The sequence below is a fragment of the Fukomys damarensis genome, unplaced genomic scaffold, assembly GCF_012274545.1.
Source record: "Fukomys damarensis isolate Sample0158 unplaced genomic scaffold, DMR_v1.0_HiC HiC_scaffold_31, whole genome shotgun sequence".
Taxonomy (NCBI): domain Eukaryota; kingdom Metazoa; phylum Chordata; class Mammalia; order Rodentia; family Bathyergidae; genus Fukomys; species Fukomys damarensis.
In genome coordinates this window covers 5162414-5175191 of record NW_022900943.1, presented here as the reverse complement: position 1 = coordinate 5175191, position 12778 = coordinate 5162414, and the positions used below count along the sequence as shown (strand labels likewise).

The 12778-nt window shown below is 38.8% G+C and overlaps 2 protein-coding genes and 1 long non-coding RNA gene across 4 annotated transcripts in view; 1 reads left to right on the top strand and 2 right to left on the bottom strand.

Moving 5' to 3' along the window:
* LOC117283860 overlaps nt 1–2751 on the top strand; it is a 28411-nt gene extending 25660 nt beyond the window's left edge. The window contains exon 3 of the long non-coding RNA XR_004514892.1: nt 2516–2751. This is a non-coding gene — a long non-coding RNA (uncharacterized LOC117283860). The remainder of the gene's footprint in view (nt 1–2515) is intronic.
* The window catches only part of Cer1 (cerberus 1, DAN family BMP antagonist), a 15501-nt gene extending 8867 nt beyond the window's left edge, over nt 1–6634 (bottom strand). Inside the window, exons 1-3 of one of the 2 annotated variants that reach the window (XM_010630965.3) lie at nt 6523–6634; nt 2074–2114; nt 775–898 (exon numbers count right to left, since the gene is read on the bottom strand). The gene's annotated coding sequence lies outside the window, so the exon portion shown is untranslated. Of the gene's footprint in view, nt 1–774; nt 976–2073; nt 2115–6522 lie in introns of those variants that run through there. The other variant, XM_019208467.2, reaches the window with a different exon arrangement.
* Nucleotides 6635–7997: 1363 nt separating this feature from the next.
* LOC117283858 (FRAS1-related extracellular matrix protein 1-like) overlaps nt 7998–12778 on the bottom strand; it is a 40735-nt gene continuing 35954 nt past the window's right edge. The window contains exons 12-13 of the mRNA XM_033757737.1: nt 11739–11824; nt 7998–10513 (exon numbers count right to left, since the gene is read on the bottom strand). Coding sequence (XP_033613628.1) covers nt 10308–10513; nt 11739–11824 — 292 coding nt within the window. The 3' untranslated portion in view covers nt 7998–10307. The remainder of the gene's footprint in view (nt 10514–11738; nt 11825–12778) is intronic.

The window sequence follows — 12778 nt, the reverse complement described above, 5'->3', positions numbered from 1 at the left end:
CTTTTTTTTTTTTTTTTTTTTTCCTTGGTACTGAGGTTTGAACTCGGGTCCTTGAGCTTGTGAGGCAGGCGGCAGCACCACTGAACTAAATCCCTGGCCCAAGGTCCATCATTTTAAACTTCTGTAAAATTCCCAACTTCCTTGTTCTTTACTCCTTATCTTGTGCTCATCTAGCAAAATCCCAGCCCTAGAGAAACCTAGCGGCCTGACTTCTGCACCTAGAATCAAGAAAACTGCCAGAGACGATGATGATGCAAAATCAGTGCACATCAAATCCATGGAAATTGTCTTTCGTCTCAAATGAGCCCTAAGCACTGCCCAGCAATCTCTTTTTATCACTTCAGTCAACTCTGCATGTTCACATCAATTATTGAAAATCCCTAAAGTTCTGCTTTACCTCTTTCATCAATTTTAGCAAATAATCTCACCTCCCTTTTCTGTGAGAAAGGCAGAAGCCATCACGTAGAAGAGTTTCCTCGAATGTGACCATAAATAAAATCGTGCCGGGTCACCTCTCCTTTCTCCTCTACTTTTGGAATTGCCTCTTTTCCAACCGCTTTATTGAATAATCTACCAGTGTTGTCAAACTCCCTCACCTCCTGGTTGCCTCCTGTCAGCATTTGTGCACTGAATGACTGTTTCACATTTTTAAAAATCGTGTTTTTATGCCCGAAAAGTTCTCAGGTTCTGCCCTTCAGTGTCGTCTGCTTTCACAAGGCAAACGTGAGAAAACTTTGTCCAAACCCGACCTCTCCCTTTCTTACGTCCACTCACCCAGCAACCACCGGAGTCCGCTCTGTTCCAATACTCCTTTAAAACCTCCTTCCCAGGACTGCCTGATTCCTCACAGCCACTCACACGCTCTGCAGTATTTCATTCATTTTCCACAAAATCAGTCCTAACCAGAATGAGAAAGGATGGGAGGTGAGAGTAAACCAAAGAAAGCTAGGAGAATCGTAAAGTTTTAAGCTACAAAAGCTGCCTGCTTTCCAGACAACACCTAGCTAGCTGAAGATTTATAAGGGAGCCCTTCACCGGGGTTCTGGGAGCTGGGTTCCTTCTTTGTTCACACAGCTGGTGATTCCTTGCGCTCTGCTTAATTTGGAAATGCGTGTCTCCCTTACCCGGGTGGGAAGACGTATTCCAAGGCAAGGACTCTGTTTGCTGGAGACTACGTAGTTAGCAATTATGAGCACAGAGATCTTCTTTAGCACATTTTTCTGTTTGTTTCTTGCCCCTGGCCCCTTACTTTATGGTTAGGAGACTAGCAGGTGTTTATTTTAATATACCACATCTAACACAAATGGGTATGGAAATTTCTGGCAGGGTTCTTTGTCACGTTTTACTTTTCAAGAGGTACCGCTTTGTCCTAGAGAACTTATCCTTCATTCTCCATGCTTAGGCTGTGTTTTAAAATCAAATTTCCACTGAGTTTGGAAGGGATCAGAATAAGTCACATTTTATTTCCCAAAAAGGTCTTTGAACTTTGTCCCATTGCTACAATTCTCAGTGAAGTCTTTCCCAAAGGATAATGACACTGCTAAGAAAGGCACGGGTAACTTCAGGCAGCTTGTAAATTGTTGTACTCCCGTTGGAAGGTGGAGGTGGTGTATCACCAACAGAGGGAGTGTGGGGGCATCTGTCTGAAAACTGTTCCCCTCCTGGCCGCCTTGCCAGTTTCTGCTTATACAACGCGGGCAGCTTGGGAGAACCATATTGTCCCTATAAGCTCGTAACACATGGACAAATGATTAAAAACACATGGAAAACAGTTCCGCAGCTAAGCAAAAATTCAGATGGGAATGGAAAATCAGCTTGCAAAGCTTTCAACTGACTCAGGGCCAAATGTAGGACAGAATGCAAGGAGAAGTTGCCAAAAGACAGGAAAGTCGGGGGAAAAAGAAAGTCATGGAGAGTCTACCTAAAACAATGACACCTTGTATTGACAGAAATCTCCACGGCTGTCCAAGAGTAGGCACGAAAATCAACTCTGGAAATATTAAAACCTTCATCTCAGGAAAGATTTTAGACAGATTTATATTTTCTACTTTCTATAAATAAAAGTTGGCTTACCTATCTTGGCAAGACCTGTACAGAAACATAATCTTAGGTACCTGTAACATAAATATTAAAATATTACACATTTTCCCTCCAAGGTACAGGAATTAGGTAACAAGGCGGCATGAGACACACTGTGAAAAATTATGACAATAAAACGTGAAAGCAAAGCAAACTTTCCCGCCAGACTTTGCCTTTACCAAGTAACTGACGCCGGCTCATGTTCGCCATAAAGCTTAGTAGGACTTCGATACGTTTGCAAAGGTTCAACCGGACTCGGCCCTTTCTTTGGGTCTAGTCATAATTACTCTAATGATTCTGCTGGGCAGGAAAGCTGCAGACCAGGACAGGATAAAGAGCAAGCTCCTGGTGGTGTTTTGTTAACGAGCTTCTGACCTGAATTGTTCCTGAGCCCACACCCACTGAATCACTTTTCTCTCCTTTTCACACCATTCAGATCTTCAAGTGTTGACTGGAGCATGATTTGGAAACAAAGTTCTCTTCAGTATACACAACCAATATATTCTTGAATGCTGACTGCAAAAGGAAATTTTGAAAATGTGGCTCCAGGGAGAAGCTGTGCTCCGTAAATATCTATCACCCAAGTCCAATGCATTAGCAAAGTTAAGAACTCTTTCTGTCCTGTGAAGAACTATTCCTTAATTTGTCTCCTTTTAGAATGAGATTGATATATGATAGTTCTTGTCTCAAAGCAAGGGCAGTCGCTTTTTGAAAGAGCTTCCTCAGGGCTGGGGCTTGGCTCAGTGGTTCTGCTGCCTGCCTCACAAGCACAAGGGCCCAAGTTTGATCCCCATTACAAAAAAAAAAAAATAGGGTTTCCTCAGTCATCTGGCTATTTCCAAAACTTAAAATTATCACCTCATTCAATAAAAAAAGACCCCAAAAGTGTGAAAGTTCACATTTGTAATTTAGAACCTTAAAACCCCTATTCTCCAGCCTCCAGTTCCACTTTCCTGCTAGAGTTAGTCCCTGTTTGAAGTCGCTGCCTTCTTTCAAGTGCAGATGCAGGCTTTGCATTACACACACATGCGTGCACAGCACACACTTTTAAAAATATCTTTTATTGGGTGCTTACTGTGTCCCAGGTACATTCTTTATAGTTTTACATTTAATTTTCACAATTCTTCCAGCAAGTTATTGATGTCTTCATGTTACAAGCGATAAACCTCCGTTTAGAGAATTTAGGATACATGGCCAGGAAGTGATATAGACAGGAGATATCATCCCAGCTCATGTTTTTCTCCCTTGGAGTATGCCCATTGTAATGCAGCTATTAAAATGGTTTATTTTATATTCTATTTTAAATTAGCATCATGTGATAGAATTATGTTTTTAATCAGGCCATGTACTAGAATTATGTTTTTAATCAGGCCATGTACTAGTCTACTAGGCATTTTTCTCTCACTGGCCATCTGAATCATGTAATTCTATTCCATATATTTATTGCCCTGAGATATATGTATGAAATAGTTCATACACAGAGCTTCATACAAATAGTTTTCATTTTCTTTTGAAAAGTTTCTAGCTGTTGTGGATAATATTTTACTGGGGTTTTTTTTTTTTGAGCAGTTTATTTAAACACTTATTTGATCAATTTTGATACATGTGTTTTCCTTCTGGCAACTAAGGATGGAACCCATGGCCTTGCGCATGTAAGGCAAACACTCTGCCACCGAGCCACATTCCCAGCCCAGACTTTGGTAAATGTACACTTGTAACACACTTACTATAACCAAGAGAGTGAACACATCGTCATGCTCAAAAGCGTCATGTCCCTTGTGGTCCCTCCCTCCACCTTTGCTATTGCTCTACCATTCCTACAAGAGACAGCTTACTTTCTGTCATCATAGATTACTTATATTTTCTAGAAATGGGCTATTTATGTACTAGGTACTCTTTATTGTTGGTCAGGCTTCCCTCACTCAGCAGGATTATTCTAAATATCATCCATGTTGTGTCAATAACTCTTTTGTTTTATTCCATTATAATGTAAAGATAATTTCCTTATTCATTCATGATAATGAACATTTGGGATGTCTACTATTCTGGGTGCTACAGATAAAGCTGCTATGAACATTCATGTGTAAGTCTGTGAATGGAAATTATGCTTTACTCTTGGGTAAACACATAGGAGTGCGTTGGCTAGATCATACGAGATATATGTTTAACTTTTAAAGAAACCATCAAATTTTTGGTAAAAGAGGTTGTGCCATTTTATAGTTTCAGCAACAGTGTATGAATGCTCCAGTTTCTCTATATCTTCACCAACTCTGGATATGATGACTTTTCATTTTATCCATCCTGTTAGGTGTGTAGTGCCACCTAGTAATGATTTTGGATATAGTTTTATGCACTTTTTGCCATCCCTATATCTTTTCTTGGTGAAATGTTAAAATCTTCTCTTCATTAAAAAAGATCTTATTATTAATTTTTAGAATTTTAAAAACTATAGTCTGGATATAAATAATTTATTAAATATGTGCATAGTAAAACTTTTCTTCCAATATGTGATTTGCATTTTCATTCTCTCAACAGTGTCTTGGTCATAATTTATTATCCTTGTGTGTGCACTGTTGGAACTGAATTGGTAAAATCTTGTTTAGAATTTTTCTATCAATATTCATAAGAGATAATTGCTCTGTAGTTTCCTTTTCTGGTAATATTTTTGTGTAGCCTAATATCAGAGCATTATTGATAGAAAGTATTCTTTCCAATTTTATGGGTGAATTTTTGTAGAACTTGTATTACTTCTTCCCTAAATATGTGTAGAACTCAACTGTGAAGTTATCCAAGCCTGCAGTTTTGTGAGAAAGTTTTAAACTACAATCAATTTCATTAGTTGTTATAGGACTTTTTCAAGTCATCTCTTTTTTATTGTACTTTGGTGGTTTGGTAGTTGTTTCAAAGAATTTATATGTTTCATTTATGTTGTTGAAGTTATTGACACTAAGTTTTTTATGGTATTCTCGTTTTTAATAGCTAGAATCAGTAGTGATGTGATCTCTCTCATTCCTAATATTAGTAATTCAAGTATTTATATTTTCCTAATCAATCTAAAGGCTCTCTCTCTCTCTCTCTCTCTCTGTCCCCCCCTTCCCTCCCTCCTTTCCTTCTTTCCTCTCTCCTTCATATTCTCAAAGTATCTGTTTTTGGCTTCACTCGTTTTGCTGTTATTTAGTTTTTTATTTCATTGATTCCTGCCTGGTTTTTATTATTTCCTTCTGTTTTGTTCTATTTCCATTTTTAAGAGAGAAGTAATACCGAGATCAGACTTTTCTTCCTAATATAGGCATTGGCTACTATAAACTCTCCCTGTGTATGCTACTGGCATTCCACAATCTTTAATATGCTGTTTTCATTTTATTCAGATCAGAATATTTGTATCTCCTCTTTGATTTCTTCTTTAACTGATGTGTTAAAGAAGTATATAATTTAATGACTAACCCCTCTTGGAGATCTTCCAGAAATACTTGTTGCTGATTTCTAATTTAATTCCACTGTTGTCAGAAACATATTTTGTTTGACTTTTAAAGTTACTGAGACTTGTTTTATGTCCTAATATGGGTCTGCCATAGTAAATGTGTCATATGCATTTAAAAATAAAATATATTGTTGCATGAAGTATTCTATAAATTTCATTTCATTTAGTTGTGTCCACATTTCTATATTCTTATCAATTTTCTAGCTATTTGTTCTATCAATTATTAGAAAGTATTGATATTTCTTTCTATAAATATGGATGTGCCCCTTTTTCTTTTCAATTCTATCAGCTTTGTTTCATGTATTTTTAAACTTTGTTATTAGATGCATACATGTTTTGGGTTATTAGATTCTCTTAAAATATTAGTGCCTTAACATAATAAGGTATCCTTGGTAATAGTTATTGCTTTAAAATCTACTCTAATATTATTATAGCCACTTCAACTTTGATTTGGTTTAGGGTGGTATATCTTTATTCTTATAATTTTAATGAATTTCTGTATTTATACTGAAATTATGTTTACTACAGGCAGCATACAGTCTGGTCAGGACATTTTGTTCTTTTCTGTAGGGCAAGTTGAGATGGATCACCTGTGGAAAGCAAAACACAGATGGAGATGGAAACAAAAGGTGAACTCATACGTCACTGCTCGGGAAAAGCACTGCAGGTTACCACGAGCCCCTTATGGCAGTGCCGGTTGATTTTTGTTCCTTTCTGTCTTAAAATAAGCTAAACTTTATTGCCTAGCAGAGTGTAAGGCCTATAAAAAGTTACATGTGTAAGTCATGAGGATAGTACGTCCATTTCCTGCCTGATCCTGCTCTACAGACTTATAAAATTAATTTTACAAAAATCATGGAGCTCTGGACATGACATCCAGGCACACTCCACCGTTAGGAACAGTTCCTTCCCTTGACTGATGGGGAGAGAGGAAGATCAATGGAGCAGTACTGTAAACTTACCAGTGTGTCAAATGAGCCTTCCTTCCCTCTTAGCCAAGTGCAAACAAGTAAACGAAAGTCTGGGAGAGACATGGGCAAAAACACGAAAATGTAGCTTGGGTGAGTCAGATACACACACAGCAAGTACATCATTCCCTTTATGGTTTTTGGAAATAAATTTTATATAGCGATTTTAGTAGCATTTTTTAAGTCTGGTGAATTTTATCAGACTCGCAACTCAAAAATATTTTACTGCAGTGTAGTAAAACCATCTTACAGAATTATAATGGCTACGCGGAACACTGAGAGGAGGAGATTCCACTACCCCTGGGAACACCTCAGTTCTGGTGCTGATTTCTTTACCTTCAATCTTTGAGGACCTCAGTCTTTATTTTATTATTAGGGTGTTAGATGACGTGATATCAAAGATCTCATTTCTGTTACTCCAAGAATTTCTAAGATATAGACACATGCAGTGCTGCCATTTTTGAAAAAGTAATTGTTAACAAATCCAATTAAGTAGATTTAAAACTCAGGGCCTAACTGGATCCCGGAGACAGGAAATTTGAGACAGCTGCTACAAGTAACACTTCCATCTGATTATAAACGCAGGAAGTTAATATCAGTTTCTTAATCAGGAGAGAAATAAAGCAAAAGTCAGTCTGCATAGTCTGCATTACTTGTATCTGAGTGTGCTCCCCTCTAATTCTGGAAAAGAATATCACCACTGATTTTCACTGTGACTTCCTCTCTGGTAAATTTACATATTGTGCTATACTTGTATACTTTTTTTTTTGTGGTGTTGGGTTTGTACTAGGCTATATCCCTAAACTTTTGTTTATTTTCATTTTTCAGTTTTCAAGACATGATCCTGCTAAATCACTATGCTGCCCAGCGGGGGCAGGGGGAGCTCTAACTTGCAATTCTCCTGCCTCTGCCTCCCAGAGCGTTATGCTTTTATACATTTTTCTATCCCAATCTCTAGCATTTAAAACAATGCTAGCTGCAGAGTCGGTAAGCTACATTCAGTATCTGTTAACTGAATGATGGAAGCATGTGTGAAAGTCATATAACAATGCAGGTTGAAACAGTAAAGATGAGAGACATGTTGATCATTAAGACCTCAAACGCGTGTGCTCCCAGGAAAAAGACAAAATACGCAAAACTAAAAGAACAGTATCTGAGACCTAGAAATAATTTTATTTTATTAATTATGATGCAACACCAGTTATAGTACACGTACTATGCTGCTTTGTTGCAGAAATTAATCAGTACCAGTTTATGGATGAAATGTCACAGAACCGTCATATTGATTAAAATGGGTGCATATATTTCAGCTGTATTAAAAAGAAGCAAAAACAGAAATGCAAATAAGTGTTACCTGGTTTGTTTTAACCACGGCTTAGAAGGAGATGAAAGGATTGTAAGCTTTTAAAACTTTTAGCAAATACGGGCCGGAGATTTAGCTCAGTGGTTCCGCCACCTACCTCACAAGCACAAGGTCCCAAGTTCGATGCTGGTACCAAAAAAAATTTTTTTTGCAAATATATTCTGTTTTTTAAGACCAAAATTCAGAAGATTCTGAAAAGTCACATGCCCTTAGGTCCAGAGGGAGCATTTCATGAGTCAGTTTCAAGCTTGGGGAGGACTGGAGACATTTAGTACTGCTCCACCCTCAGTCCTTTCCTGCTCACCCTTTCTCCCCACGCTCCCCCTACTCTTCTGTAACTTCCCAGTCCTCCCACTCTGCTCATCTCCTCCTTCCCTCCCACGCCCACCAGAGCTGAACGTGTAGGACTGGCCAAGTAGGACAGAAGGAACATTTGACAGCCGTTTCCCACTTCTTCCCTGAGTCCAACCTTAACCACGATCGAGTAGGAAAGTCATGGTGAATCCTGCGCAGGACTCACACTTGCCTAAATCCATTACTTGGATTTCCTAACTTGATCACTATCGTCACGATCAGGAATATTTTAAAATATTCTGCCAGTATTTCTAACTGTTGTAAAAACTGCAGCTTTCTCTTTGTATACCATCATTTGCAATGATAGTTGTGTTACTTTTATTGCGGAAAAGTGTAACAGATTTCCCATGCCAACCAAGTTCTACACAACCAATCTGACATAGCTTTCCAATTCAAAATAATTTTCAGAGGTTTAGAATATCAGTAGCAAGCAGTGGCCCTTGAATTTCTTGATCTTTCACTTTCCTCCTAGGATGTGACCCTTCTTTTCTTAAGGCTAAATCCCACTTTCCACGCTGCAGAAGCCAGCGGGTCACAGGGAGCTGTCCGGGAGCTGGCGTAGAGGATAGTTGCGGTATATCTGGTTGTACACTAGAGGATCATGGGAGACCTGTGCATTGTGCTAGTCTAAAGGCCTTGGATATCTAAGGCAAGGAGCCACAGATTCTACAATTACCGTGTATTTAGATTTAAGTAAGAGGCAGAAGGTTGAGTCTTATGCACCTCTCTGTTAGTCAAAACTTTGAAGGATGAGCAGAAATAAAACAAATGAACAAAAATAAAACAAGCCTGTCATGTTTTATATTCAGAAAGTAGAATGACTTTCTTAAATCACTTTTAGTGCCTACAACACTCAAAGGCTTGCACCACAACTCTAATCTACTAGAGAACCCAATTTCAATTCCGAAGCTACACTGGCACGCTTATAGCAAGTTACATTGGGTGCATTCTTACTTTTCAGTGATTATAAAGAGGAAAAACATTTCAAAAATAAAGTTCTGATTTCCTATGATTAAACCTTAATTTTAGTAAGGCATTCTGGGAGGGATACTATGTGATTTATTGCTACAAAAATATTTCATGCAGCCAAGTTTATAAATTAATAAGGTACCTTGCCATGAGAGAATCCAGTAAACGGAATTTCTGAAAATAGAGATTTAAGGGCTCAAAATTGCAACAAAATTCTGAGTAGGCAAGTTTTCAAGAGCTGTTCCCTGTGTTACTTTTCTTTACCGGTCAGCATAGCTCACGGGGAAGCTTCCAAGGAGGCATTCTTCTTCCTCCATACGCTGATCACCACTCCCATGTACACTCTCATTCCAATGTCCTTGAGAAGTGCAGGTCAGCACGGTAACTGCTATGAAGATGAAGACATTTTGTTGCTTCCCATTTTTCAGGGCTCTGAAAGTCTGGAGAACCCAGTCTTTAGCTTTAGATGGTGGCACGTCGACATTCGCTCCGAGAAGGAGGCATGTTTCACGAGTGATGGTGGGGGGCCCTGAATTCTCTCACCTTTACAGCTTTGAGCCTCCAGCTCCAAGATCCTTCCATCAGAAAAACAATTCTCCTTTCCTTCCACAGCCTCCAGTTTTAGTTTTCACATTTCGAAGGTACCACAGGACAAACAAACCATTTGCAACTCAACCTTGGTTTAATGAACCGGTGGGGTATGCTTCACTTACGCCACAATGGCAGTAGCACCTACAACAGACTTGAGAGTGGGCACATTCGAGGTAACGGAAATAACTCATATCGAAGGAACATGAAATTGGTGCTGCCCGAGATGTGCAGTGTGGTGGGTATGCAGGTCTTCTGGAATAAGTCCACTTTACAATACTGCAGGCACTTATCGAGAAAGATACCGAGATAAAAATTGTATCTCAATTTGTAAGAAATACTCTTTTATCAGCCTCCCTGGAATTATTACTCTAGGTTCTATTTTTACAAGATAGACTCACAAAAGTGTACCCATCCAGTCGTGACAATTTGCTTCCTATGGAGCAAATTCATAAATCTTGTTAAGAAACAGGTGAGAGAGCTCGGGCAGGCACTGCATATCCAGTCACATTTCGAGTTTCCTAGAGCACACGAAGTGGTGAGGCTTGCCTTTCCTGCAGTGCCTTGTTTGCCACTTCCCCCTTCTCTGAACCAAAACACAGCTCTTTCCAAACTGTGAGCGAGGCGGGGGCCCCCTCTTCCAGATGGTGAAGGTGAGAGATTCTCCGCCAATCCACTCCCAGTGGCCAGCGTGCCCTTGGTCGTTCAAACCTAACGGGAGCCAAAAGAATGCAGCAAACATGTGACTACTTTTGTATCCAGATACAGTCCACGCTGTTGCTCTAAGCACAGCTAATGTGGGCTCAGGTTCCAAAAGAGACAACAGACATGGAAAATACTGCAAAACACAAAGACCAGACAGCTTTGGCAGCAGGCAGACCTACGGCCCAAGTCTAATCCCACGACTTGTCAGTTGGCTGCTTGGGGCTTTTGTTTACCCTCTCTGAGGTTTACTTTCTGATCTAAGAAATGGACACAAAAATACTTGAAGTAAGGCTGCTTCGAGGATTAAATTAGCTAATGCCTCGAACACTCTCAGCACACCTCCACTTTTAATACATCCTGCCTACTTTTATCTGTGTCACGCATCCTGCAGGCAGAGCTCTTATCACAGGGAAGCAAACACTTCCCTGCCCAGTGTTCTTCCTCATTAGTTCAATGTCTTCCTTTGCCTATTGGAAAGTAGCTTGCGATGTATTCCTTTGAGTCTGGAGCTTTCGGTTTCAATCCGCTGCAACTCCAAGGAAAAGCAGCTTTGCTCTTCCTCCCTCCCTCCCTATTCCCACCAACAAGCCCTGCAAATTACACTTTCACGTTGTGAAGCGTCCAGGATGTTTTTTCTAAAGAGGCATTTTCTCCCTTCTCTCTCATTCGGAGTACAAACAAAAAAAAGGATAAGAGAAGAGAGGAGTCCTCTTCAGCAGCATAATCTGACACCTTGAATGAATACAGTCCTGGGTACGTAGCACATTGCCTTCTCCCAAATGATGCTGTGAATATTCTTGGGTAGAAGCAACTGAAGTATTTTGGGTTAGGAATACCTCATTTTCTTTAGTGACTTACTTGCATTATCAATCAAATAAAGATTAGTACAGTCAAAATTAGAAAATACTAAAACCTTCAGAAACAAAGAACAAAATTAGGAGTATCTATAGTTTTTATTAGAGATGAATCATTTCTACTTCTTCAGCATATTTCACCATTTATACTTAGGTATATGCCACATACACATAAATTTAATTGTCTGTTTGCTTTGCTATACTGGGGATTGAACCCAGGGCCTTTGCACTGAGCAACACTCCAAGGCCTTTCATGTTTTATAATGAGATAGGGTCTGACCTTGCCCTATTATTATAAACCATAAGATTCGGCCCACAGAATAAGAAGAAGGTGTGGGACCATTCACCTCCTTTTGCAGTAGAGCACAGATACTTGCCTATCCAAAAGGGCTTCCTCCTACTGAAGTCCCACAGCCACTGCATGTGCTGCCTGGAGAACACCGTTACAAGGTTGCCCAGAAATCTACGCACAAACAGGAAAAACAAGAGTCCAGTGAGATAACATTTCTGCTTATATGAAACACATAACACAAATAAAAGCTTAAAAAACAAAGAGTAAATATGTAGAAAGAACTTTCCAGAACTTGAATACTCTGTTTTAACTTTCATACATATCTGCCTGGTAGAAGTGGGGGACAGCTAGGAAAGTGTTCACTCTCTCTTTTTAATAATATCCAAGCTTGAAGGCACAGTTCAACAGGTTTGAATATCTCAGTGGAAACTTAGCAACTGCCTTCTTACAAAGATTAAATATTCGATGCCAAAATGCTACTCCTAAGTTTTTTCTAAGTGGTACACATGTGACAATTATACAGTTAATTTGATCCATATGATAACCCAATTATTCAGATAAAATGACTTGAAGTCTAAATTTTGAAATTGGTGTGTTTAGTAAAATAACTCAATAATTTTGACTCTTTTATTATATTCAATGAAATACTCACAGCCCTAATGTCAAATCTTCATGTATTTGATAGGAGTTAAAGTATCCGTTCTTATGGGGGCATATAAACATTTTTCAACAAAACAGAATTCTCTATGAATTGCAATCAGCTGAATTATTCCTGTAATGTTTGATTGTGTATAATTTACCACTAGTGCTTATTAAAAGCTTTTAAACAATTTGAATAAGTCAATAGATAATTTTTCATCTTCCTTAAAAAAGATTTCAAACAAGAAACACACAGTGTATACATATAACATTGTGTCCCAGAAATATATAAAATTCTTGCCAATTTAAATTGAAGTCAAAATAAATAATTTTAATACATTAAAAAAAAAACCAGACAAAAAGGGCCAGGGATTTAGCTCAGTGGTGCCACCACATGCCTCCCAAGCACAAGGTCCTGTGTTCTATCCCTGATCCCCCTCCCAAAAATAAAATAAGAAATAAAAGAAACAGACAAAAAAAAAAAAA